The sequence below is a fragment of the Lathamus discolor genome, chromosome 1, assembly GCF_037157495.1.
Source record: "Lathamus discolor isolate bLatDis1 chromosome 1, bLatDis1.hap1, whole genome shotgun sequence".
In the NCBI taxonomy this organism is placed as follows: domain Eukaryota; kingdom Metazoa; phylum Chordata; class Aves; order Psittaciformes; family Psittacidae; genus Lathamus; species Lathamus discolor.
The window spans coordinates 139,255,617-139,267,737 of NC_088884.1; the positions used below are offsets into that span (position 1 = coordinate 139,255,617).

The 12,121-nt window shown below is 43.0% G+C and overlaps 1 protein-coding gene across 1 annotated transcript in view; it reads left to right on the top strand.

Annotated features, from left to right (window-relative positions):
- Window positions 1–487: 487 nt before the first annotated feature.
- Window positions 488–12,121, top strand: part of KCTD8 (potassium channel tetramerization domain containing 8) — a 92,308-nt gene continuing 80,674 nt past the window's right edge. The window contains exon 1 of the mRNA XM_065698053.1: window positions 488–1,331. Within this exon, the coding sequence (XP_065554125.1) occupies window positions 488–1,331 (844 nt within the window). The remainder of the gene's footprint in view (window positions 1,332–12,121) is intronic.

Here is a 12,121-nt window from a genome sequence, read left to right on the forward strand (position 1 = left end):
AGCCGAGGCGGGGGGAGGAGCCGGGCTAGGGGCTTGGCTCTTCCCTGGGCCGGGCCTGTCAGAGCTCCTCCAAACAGCAGCCGGCTCTGGCGGCCGCTCGGCCGGGAGCCCAGCGCGGTTGCGGGTCCCCGCGGCCCCACCGCCAGGCGGAGCGCGGATAGGGGCAGGGGCAGGGGCAGGGGCGAGGCAGGTCGGGTCGGGCCGGGCCGGGCCAGCCCACAGCGCAGCCCAGCCCAGCCCGTCCCGCCGCCGGGGCAGCGAGGGGGCGCAGGGGGGCAGGTGAAGGCTGGCGCCGCGCCGCGGGGCCGTAACGGAGGGCGGCGGGAGCAGCGGCTCCGTCCAGGCGCTTCCGGGCTCAGCGGTGGAAGGAGGAGAAGGAGGAGGGGAAGGAGGGGAGGGAGGAGAGGGGTGGGGTGGGTAGAGGGGAGGGAGGGAGGCCGGCTTTTTTAGGAGGGAGACCCTCCTTCGCGGCCGCCCGCTCGCAGCCATGGCTTTGAAGGAGGCGGGCGGCAGCATCCTGCCCATCAGCGACATGGTGTCGGGGCCGTCGGGCTCGCCGTTCCCCGAGGTGGTGGAGCTGAACGTGGGGGGCCAGGTGTACGTGACGAGGCACTCCACGCTGCTCAGCGTCCCGGACAGCACGCTCGCCACCATGTTCTCCCCGTGCCGGGGCGGCCCGGCGGCAGCCCGCCAGCTGCCCAGGGACAGCCGGGCGCGCTTCTTCATCGACCGCGACGGCTTCCTCTTCAGGTACGTGCTGGATTACCTGCGGGACAAGCAGCTGGCGCTGCCCGAGCACTTCCCCGAGAAGGAGCGGCTCCTGCGGGAGGCCGAGTACTTCCAGCTGGGCGACCTGGTGAAGCTGCTGTCGCCCAAGGTCACCAAGCAGAGCTCGCTCAACGACGAGGGCTGCCAGAGCGACCTGGAGGACAGCAACTCACAGGGCAGCAGCGACCGGCTGCAGCGGGCGGCGCTGGACAAGCGCTCAGGCTTCCTCACCGTGGGCTACCGCGGCTCCTACACCACGGTGCGGGACAACCAGGCGGACGCCAAGTTCCGCCGCGTCGCCCGCATCATGGTGTGCGGCAGGATCGCCCTGGCCAAGGAGGTCTTCGGGGAGACCCTTAACGAGAGCCGCGACCCCGACCGCCCCCCCGAGAAGTACACCTCCCGCTTCTACCTCAAATTCACCTACCTAGAGCAAGCCTTCGACCGGCTCTCCGAGGCGGGCTTCCACATGGTGGCTTGCAACTCCACCGGCACCGCCGCATTCATCAACCAGTACAGGGACGACAAGATCTGGAGCAGCTACACCGAGTACATCTTCTTTAGTAAGTGCCGCCCGCGCCCCGGCCCCGGGGGGGTGCACAGTGCTGTGCAGTTAAAAGTGCATCCGCACCCCTACACTCCGACCCTTGCTGTCCTAAAGCAACATGTAGCCCAAGAGGAACTGGGGCTGCCCCCTCTCCACCCTCATTCGGTGCTGCCACCGCCACAGTTCACGTTTTATTCCATGCGTTGGGGGGCGGGAGGGATAGGGCTGCCTAGTGCCCCATCCGGAGCGCGGCGGGGGGCCAGCTTCTCCCGCACATTGAAGCAGCGGGAGCTGCGCCCACCTTTTGGTGCCGAGTGTGCCAAGGGAAGAACCTTCCCCCTTCACCACCTGGCCGTTCTCGGGGTCTCCGGGGGGTTGTCGCGCCTGTGCCGGGTCGGGGGGCTGCGGCAGCGGCGGGTCCCATTCCTGTGGCCGGGCGCAGTGCTGGCCCCGCGGCGGAGGGTTGCGGCGCTCCCACCCAGCGAGGCGGTGCGGAGATTGGAACTGCGGAGCCCCGAGCATGGAAGGGTTTTAATATTTTATGTCTGCTTTTCCTTTCCGTGTGAGCGCACTGCGCCTGGGCACGGTCTCCGTGAGTGAAGGGGCAGCCAGGGCACGGCCAACTTCACGAGGAGCAAGAAACAGCGGGGGGAGGCGGGGGGGGGACGACGACGACGATGGAAAACAGAAAATAAACCGCTCTGTGGCCGGTACACAGCTCCTAAGCAACTTCGCTAGTTGGCTGTGGGTTAGGCTTTAAGGTTTCAGATCACTTGCAAATAGGAAAATCAAGCAATAACGAATGAGTTTAAATCTGGCAAAGTATGTAGTGCTATGTAGGACACTCGCTGGGCAGTGACTTCGAGTAACGAAACCGCAGCTGGATGGAGAACACCAGCCCCTATCTGAGATTTGTCTTTGAAAGGCACAGGCAGCCTTAAACGTAACAGATGTTTTTGAGAGCCAGCTGAGCCTATGGAAGAGTGAGGTGTTCTCCATTCGCTTCTTTCTTCTGCCTCTGTGTGGTCTCACGCTCCCTGAGCGCAGGACGGATGCTCTGGTAGAGCATCCGCCTGCCGCTGTGGTGAGGTGGGAGATGCAGCCTCTAACTAATTTCATCAGCAGGGCAGCTAAACAGAAGCAACCTGTTTAGTGTCTAAAACTGAACCTAAGCATGGTATTTATTAAAGGATGGAAATGTGAAAGGGTTTCTAGTTGAGGGAGAAATTAATTAAATAATTTACGCTACTGTATATGGTATGGGTGGTGACCACCCTTTGCTGAGCAGACTTAAATACTTAAAAATCGATCTTCACACTATATTAAATGGGTTTTTGAAGATTAATTGCATAACTTATTGTCAATCATATTACATTAGGATATGTAGAAATTGAGTTGTAGAGGAGCTTTACAGTCTACAGGGTGGACTTTTATAAAGTATTTTACATGATTATTAAAATCTCCTTCCTGAGAAAAATAGTCATAATGATTTTCTAAATAGCAGAAGTTCCTTACTGTTCTTATCAAGACTGTGAACACTTGGTTCTGTTTGCTCAGAAATAGATACGTAGGTGCATAATTATTTGTGTGCATTTGTGATGCTCATAATGTTTTAGGTTATATTTTGCATGTGGTTGCTTTATAGAACAGTGCTGTAATTCATATCAGTCTTCCAAATTAATCCCTGGTGTAATACCACTGATTTGTGTGGAATAATGCCAGGGATGAGTTTGATGCTCTACATCATGATTTTTGTTTTGATTTTTCAGTCGTCCAAGTTACAATGTTATGATAAGTAAAACAGTTATTACTTAAATTGATACACTTAATCTTTTTTTTTTTAATTTAATGGTTTTTGGGTGTGTATTTTTTTTTTTTTTACTTCTGAATGCAAAAATGGCTGAGATAAAAGTAGGCTGAAAAGATGGGGAGCATATTTTAATTTTGGCTGCTTGTTATGTGTTTAGCAGTCTTTTTTGTTTAACAATTTTATACATGTTCATATGATTAGATATGTTTTTATGAAATATAGCAATATGGAGACAAATCACCAAAATGGGAAGAGAAACAAGCAAAACACAATGCCTGAAGTAATGCTTTAGTTTTGTTTGCTTGTTTGTTTTTAAACTAAGTGTCCGATTGATGATGACTATTGATAAAACAGAACATTATTATTAAATGCACTGGATGCATTGGGTGCTTGCTGTTGCTTTGCCTGACTGCTGCACAAGAATTCATCAAAGGGAGAGCAAACCTTGGAAGCCTGCACCAGGGGTGAGAAGAGTAGTCAGGGTTACTGGCTGCAGGCTCTCCAACAGTATTAGCCTGCATCGTATTCTTTCCTTGCTCATAAACAGACCTTAATATACAGAGAAAAGCAGTCACTTTTCAATTTGTTCCTTGCCACATGTCCACATGAACCTCAGTTTTGTTTGGGAGGTTGCTGATTTCAAGAGCTGTCATGGGGAATGTCCAACTCTGGACTGTACCTTACAGAGAAAAGTATCAAGACAAAAATCCTTCAGGGAGCTTATTCTAGTTTTGGCCAGCACCTGAGACTTAATTTGGTGCTAGCAGAGAAGAAACCTAGTGTTATGTTCTACTGGAAAAGCTCTAGCTGTGTTTGCATTTGTTATTCACAGCATGAGCATCTGTAACCAGCAACTGTATTAGTTGTTGGTCTGTACCTCTATGGCAATTACGCAAACTTCTCTTTCACCCTTTCTTCTCAGGTTTGTGTTCAACTCTGTAGCAAAGTGTTTGGAAAAATACATTAGGGTATGTATGTTCCACCCATTTCCTTAGGTCCTGAGTAGCTGAGTATGTTTCTCAGAGCTACTAAGGCATATTTGCTGGCCAAAGGTTTAATCTATGGTTTGTGGAACAGATTTCAGGTTGAGGTCTGTTGCTAGCTCTCAAACTTCAGTAGGTATTTTGAGTTGAAATAGTGATATATCACTTAAAAAAAAAATTATTAAACCTTCAGGCAGATTAAAATCATCTTGAGTACTACATATATATTTAATTACTCTATGAGTTCGTTAGTATCGTTAGTAGGGATGGATTAGTTGTTGCAGACTAATTCTGATTGAAGAACCAGAGGTCGTTTGAAACTGCTTACCAGGAAATAATGCTTCAGCCTTTGGCAGCATGTCCTGACAAGTACAGAAACAGACTTTCCTCTTACTATGCATAATTCCTACAAAAAACATTAGGTTCTTTGCCCCCAGTGGTGTGCAGGCTATCATGTATACAGTGACAGCTTCATTTGTCTACACAATTACTACACAGCCAGAATTCAGCCTGCACATAGTATTGGTGGATTAGTTCTGAAAAGTGCTCACAGATCTGTTCCATGTCTCGATTATAAGTCCTGTCTTTTAATAGTTAATAAAAGGAGTAAATTCTTATGTGATAGTGAAAAGGGTCTACTGAGTATACCATAAGCTTTTCCTTATACCCCCCTCACCCTCCCCCCTTGATAGCTTGGCTCCATGATATTGAAGCTGTCACCTTAGTATACATGAGGATGATTTGGGTCAGTTAACAATGACATGTAATGCATATGCAGTTTGGGAAAGAGGCTTAAACTGTTTTGCTGCTTAGTTTCAAGCTGCCATAGAGGACCACTGATTAATTACCTGTTGGTGCGCTGTAGGTGATGGCCTTCACGAAAGTTGCTTCTAGGTAGAGACAGGAGACCGGGAGTCAGGAGACCTTGCTTCACAAGGCTGCAGGCAGTGTAACATACCTTCTGTTAGCTGGTCCCCTTTGTGAGGAAAAAGCGTAATTTACATTTTTAAGCTTGTTTGTTTGTGTTTGTGGTTTTTTTTTTTTGAGGTTCACTGTACCTCTCAGTACTGTTGTGTAATGTAGCGTTGCCTGTGCATGCTATTACTGTTTTTTTCTTCTGTAGAATCTAATTGGTCTTAATGGATTTTACATTTAACATCTGCTATGCGATCTGACTTATGGGTGTTGAGAGCATCGTGCTCAGCTGGAAGCTCTCTGTGCTGAGCTGACATGTTTATTGTAAGAAAAATGCAGTAATATTTCATGCAAAAAATTTTGACATGCGTTCTGTTTTGACATTCCTGTATCACATGTGACAATATCTTTTTCCTTGTCTCTTGCTTCAGTTTTTAACAGGTGACATTTGCATGAATTTATGGTGCTTATTTTCCACTTGAAGTCACAGCAGTCTGAGATTATATGGGTTGCTGTGGAAATTGTCATAAGCAAGTGATAATAACTCTGTAATCAGTGGGGAATAAGCAGTTGGAAGCAATTAACTTTTAGGAAACAATATGGAATTTTGACAAAAAACCCAAACCCACAAAACCACAGCACCAACCCCCCTAAAAAACTCACCCACAACAAAACCTGGGTGACAGTTGAAACATGGGGAACAAATATGTTCGCAAAATACTTTGAAGTGTTAGTTACTCTGTGAATGCTAAATTCAGCTCATCATTCCTGAGGAAAGTGAGGGGTTGGTGGGTCAGCAGATAAACTGCTCTTCTGAAGGCAGAGTGGTATGAAAGCCACCCTGCGTGTGGTTTCTATGACCATGCCAAGTTGCTCTCCATCCATCATGTTGTAGTGCAAGCTGACATAAAGGGTTAAATCAGTATCACAAGCATGACATAGGAAAGTTTCAGATTTCTGACAGTCTCAAGATCTAGGAGTGTTATTTCTTGTAGGACTATGGAGCAAAGCCCTTTAAAGAGAGACTCTGTAGGCAGTTTTGGTCCTGTGACTTTGGAAAACTGACGTAAAAGTTAAGGATTTTCTGCTTTGTGATTCCAGATGAACTTTAATAAAATTTAAAAATAAATAAATAATAGACTACCCTTTATCTTGTATTTTTTTCCAAAGTATATGTCCCTGAATGTAAAGGGATGAATCAAAGTGTACAGTCATAAATTGCTAATAGGAGAATATCTCTCTTATGCCACCACTTGACATCAACATATGCTAATCTAGACTACTGAAACTGGTGTTCTTATTTTAGTCATAATTTCAACCAAGAAACCTCATTTGAGAATGATTTTAATATGTGAGATTAAAAAGAAGTTTCAACAAATTCATCCTTTTAATAAAAAATAAGGAAACCAACCTGCATTCCTCTACAGTGAAAAACTGTGCCAGGAACCTTTGGATTTCTGTTATGCTTCAGTAGAAATACACAAGACTCAATGCAAAGATTTGTGAGCACATTTTAATCACTATATCCAATTCCTGGTCTTATTACAATAAAATAGGTTTTTTCAGTACTTTAGAGCCACTTTGATATTTGGATCTGAGGATTGGAACTGTTGTGCAGTATTTTAAAAGTAAAATTAGAGATTAACTGAGAAAATCAACTATCCCGGATGTTGCCAGGATCAATACTAGATAAGCAATAAGCACCTTGATACAAGCAGCTGATATTTATGATGCTGAGAAATGGAAACATGCTGGGTTTTGATATTATCCTGGACTTGCACTTCTTGTGGATTACATGGGAACAGTGATGGTGTTGAAGAAGCTGACTTTGCTGGATCTGTAATATTTTGCAGGAAAACTGCTTCTTGGTGTCAGATCACTTCATACATTTTCGAGGATTTATGACAGTAGTTGCAAGGAAATGTTTACTTTTCCACAGTAGTATGAACAAATCATATTTTATTTTGTTCTTTATTGTCAACATGAACTTCTAGTTATCTGCTGTTCAAGTGCAGAATTTATGTGTACAAAAGTTTTCTGTATAATATTGTGCCAGGCAGATGATTTAAAATTAAAACATTACTGCTAATAAAATACATTTTTCAATATACTTGATTTTTCAACATGACATGGCTGGTATTTCACTGCTTTTTTGTTTTTTTCCTTTGCAGCAAATACCCCATTTGTTACATTGTGATGAGAATTTGTGTGGTGAACAAAAATTCACTAAGCATTACACCAAGAGGGAGTTCATAGATTCTCACATTATCCTCTTTCTGCCACAGTTCCACATTTAAACATAGGTTTCCAGAAAGGAAAACCTGCTCAGGCAGCTCTTGCAGATGTCAGAAGTAGTATGCTATGAGAAGTGGCCGAAAGAAACGCTCTCTTCTTGGTCCAGATGAGCACCAGTATGGCCTGAATAAAGTGACCGGAAATAACTGGTCATGCTCGAGTGTGTTACCAGTTTAAGGGTGAAATCTTTGGTGAGCCAGATACCTAGATGGGCACAGAAGGTAAGTGTGTAAGGTGGTGTGCAGCCATCTCATGCTTCTGGGATCCTGGGCTACTTGAGACTTGTGTGGTACCCAGTGTAGCTCAGAAACAGCTTAGCATTGCCCTCTATTGTCTCAGCAACTAGGCAAATCCTGGGTGTCACTGCAGGAGAAAGCAATAGCACAGCACAGCTTTACCCTCTGATTTTCCATCTCCAGTTTTAGATTACTTTATTGCCAGAGTCATGCAGGAAGTTTGCACAGAGTTAAGTTGACCAAAGTTATGTCTGCAGGGCTTTTCCATGCCACGGACTGGTTATTTGGGTGGTGCTCGTTTCATAGAATCACAGAATGGTTTGGGTTGGAAGGGACCTTAAGTATCACCTACTTCCAACCGCCCTCCCCCTGCCAAGGGCCAGGACACCTTCCATTAGACCATATTGCTCAGAGCCCTGTTGATTTGGTGTAACTGTTGAAAAAAGCAGGATGCACTATACCAGCTAACATCCTAAAGTGGGATGTTACTTTTATATCCAAGGATGATTTTATTTCATTTTTGCCTACAAGATCCTTATTTCTTAAGGCAGGTAGAATACTAACAACACTCAAATTGTGGCTCTTTTACAAACTGAGCCACTGGTAGTCCAGTGGAAAATCCTTAAAAAAAATACCAGGCAAATTTCACTTTGCTTTAGCAAATTAAATGCTTCATGATGGATTTCCCAGGGAGTCTGCTTACTCCAGCTTGATAAAACTGCATGTTCTTTTTGAGAAAAGGTAATTTATACTCTAGTTAAAACTGTTAGGAGAAAAAAGTACTATGTCTAAAATTAAATTAGCATTCTCAACAGAGTTTAAGTATTATATGATTTTTATTTTTATTCAGGATTATTCAGTTTATTTATTTATTTAGGACCTGAATGGAATTAATTGTATAAACAGTGACAGTGTGTGAAGCTTGCACTCATGTCCCATTCACATCTGTAAGACAGACCTTCACCGAGACTGAAGCAGCAAATGTCTTGGTGTAGTCTTTTATGCAGAAGTGAAATTGAAACTACATAAGTGATTATTTGCTTTCATAACTGTTTCTAGTACAAATAATCTTGGCAGTGGTAAGCAATGATGTTTTTAAATTTTCATGGCACTTTTAGAAACGAAAGACTTTCCATTTTGGTTGCATTTTAGCAAATTGTGGTAACAAAACTTGTCATATTTCTTACATTTTGACAATTTAGCTTCAGAAGACATTTAAATTAAAGAATGCATCTTACTGCAAGGTGTCACCCTATTTATATCATCGCATCTAAATATTTTGAGGACTTCACCACACTTGTAAAAATCAGAGTGGTGGTAATGAGTTTTATGTTTCTAGCAACAAGATGAATACAGTGCTTTAAAAATGTTTATGCAAATATTACTTTCTCTATGGAATGGCTTCTGTTTTGATACTGTCTTCCCCAAAGTTGCTCAAAAAAGGATTGAAAGGTAGGGAACAGTATGTTTACCCATTCTTAGCCCTGTGGGGTCTGCATGGCTGTAAGCTGTGTCAGTACTGCTTTCAGTTACAGGTGGTGCACCAATTCCTTCATCAATGTTTTGGAGATGCGAGTAGTAGGGTCAGAATTCAGTTGTTCCCTTTCTCATTGCACCCCATATGCCTGACCGCTTTGAGCAAAGCTCCAAGCAAAGGAGGTGCTACTGCCTCTGGGGGCTGCCACCGCCTCTGGGCTGTGTGTGCCTCAGGTGCGCTTTGTACTGCTTGTGTCACGAACCCTTGCCTAACTTGTTTTCTGTTCCAGTGACATGCACTTAGCAAATAAAGAAAACTAGAGTGTCTTCTAGAATAATAATTTAAAAAATACTTCTTTTGAAGGGAGTACTACAACATTTTATTTTTTTTTAAATACAGTGACTCAATCCAGATACAGCAACGCAATTACAAGTGCAAGTACACATGGAGATGATAGCTAATACGTTGAAGTAGATACACTGCACATCTCTGTGGGGAGAAGGAGTGGGCTGAGAAACTGAAGAGAGAAATCAACACCATCATTAACTTTTATTAATAAAATCAAATATTCCAGGTATTCACTTAGCATACATTCAGTTGTATTACACTTAATACATACAGGGATGTTCTCTTTGCATTAGCAGAAAGATATGATTCAGAAATTAAATCTGTCAGTATATTTTATTTTTTCTATGAACAAACAACAATAACCTTCAGATGCATTTTTATATTTTCTCTTTCATCCTCACTGGGATTTACCATTTAGTACTATTAACAAATATTCCCAGAGAGAGATGAGTTGGTGTTCAGGGACTTCTGTCACATTTTGTTGTAAACAGCCTCCTGCAACTTAATAGTAAAGGTGTTTTATATTTTATTGAATGTAAATGTTTAGAAGTTCTTGTAAGGATTACAACAATTTCTGTGTATGCTATAGAAGTCATTGAAAGTGTGCTATGATTCCACATGCATTTTATCAGTGAATATTTTATATATGTCTCAGGGACCTATCTATGAAGTTGCTTATATTTGTTTAATAGGAGGGAGAAAGGCCCAGGATTGCATTTATACGTGATTATATATACTTTCATATGTTTCATAACAGTTTAATTGCACCAGATTTTTTTTTATGTCTGTTACTCAAATCCCCATTGAAACCACCATTCCTACAAAGCTGTGAGAATAATGACAAATGTTTATTTTGTGTGTTCAGAAGTATTCTCTAACACTTCTGGTTGTTTATCCAAGGTTCTTTAATTCTTATTGGAACTCACAAATACAAAATAATATGAAAATCAACTACGAAAGTGTTAGAAGACATAAAATAAGTCAGTAAAAGAGTGTGCCAACAATTTAATCAGCGCAATGTGTAGATAATATAGTGGAGAAAGACTAAAACTAAACAGTGTTTTACTAGTTCTTCCTAATAAACACATTTTCTTTCCCTTTCTTCCCACAGTCACTCATTTATGTCCAGTTGCTTCTTGGTATTGTTCTTTCCAGAGAGCTGTTAACTGTTTCTGTTGCTAATGCCTGTTGTGGCTTCTGAGCTGATCTGAAACAAGCAGAGGCATGGCTACTCTTGCCACATAGTTTTGTCGCTTTCCAGTGTTTGGGAATATAAGTATCACTCGTATCATCCTTCTAAAATACCAATATACAGCCTTATAAAAATGTGATCAACATTGCTGAAGCTATGTGAACTTCAGGAAAAGAAACCAAAACCAAAATAATTCAGCTGTTTATGGTACAAGATAGGATGGGACTAATATTCAAGTTGGGTTGTGCCTGGCCTCTCTTACTTCCAAAATTTTGGCATCAAAACCCACATCTGCTTTTCTGAGTGGCATACCCATTCAAAGTACCACTTCTTCAGAGCAGAAACTGTTGGCATCTGTATGGGTAGATAAGCTAAATCAGAGTTACATAAAGAATATAACTAAGACCATTGTAATTTTCAATCCTTCATGGAATTTTTACTTTCCCAGCAGCCATAGACTTTAATTTTATCTGTTAGCAGTCCCTAAGAAAGATGTGCATATTTACCTGTTTTTTGTGTGTCATAGTTTGCAAACATAAATTTCTGATCTTCATGCCATTGGTTTGTCTTTGGGGATGCAAATGAATGTAATGTTAATATAATGCACATAGAAATAAATATAGTGTTTCTAAATGTTGTAGACAGAGATAAACTAAGTCTATGTGTTTTTGCTTCCCAAAAAAACATCTGGAGTAACGGATAGGATATCCTTTGGCTTCAAAATAATCCTGTAATTCTTTAGGACAGAAGGGACAAACTTTTCAGAAATACTTCAGTTAGTGTGTGATAATTTTGAGCACTACTTAAGTTTTTGATGTTCTACCTCATAACCTGCTAACTTTTTCCTATGACTTTTAGTTGCCTAGTAGTCCAGCCTCCAGTCATAACAACACCCACATTTTCATACTTGTCCTTTATTTACTTTTTCCACCTGCAGCTGAAGTATTTTGATGTCTAAACTGGTGGAATTATGCCCCTAAATAATTGCATCTGTGATGACATTTAATTACAGGAAGAAGAATGCGCTCACAGTAGAGATTATGTTAAATGCTCTCTGTCTAATCAGATCCCTGGTGACTGACTTCTGGCAGTGTTTTCTTCCTAAATCCTGTTGCTGTCGATGTGATGCATAAAAGCTGTGCAGCTTATGCAAGTCCATGTCTTCAGAAGATGGGTTTTCCTTTTCTGATTTGTGGGTCTGATATGGACTTAAGAGCAAGGCTGAACACCGTTCACCCCTGCCAAAAACACGTGTGGACCTCATGGTGCTCTTTGTTGGCTTGTGGCTGGTCAGGACAGGGATGTGGGGATCTGGAGGCTGGCTCTGCTGTGGCCTTGGGGCCCTGGGAGGGGAGTAGTGGGGCATGATGCGGCCCTGGGTGGGGTTGAGAGAGACACTGCTACAGCTTGGTAGTGTCCCCTTGGGGCCTGGTGCTGTGGTGGCCATGTCTGTTTTCTGTGAATGCATTTTCTCAAGAGCATGTAGTGATAGGGCAAGGGGGAATGGCTTTTAAGTGAAAGAGGGTAGATTTAGATCAGATATAAGGAAG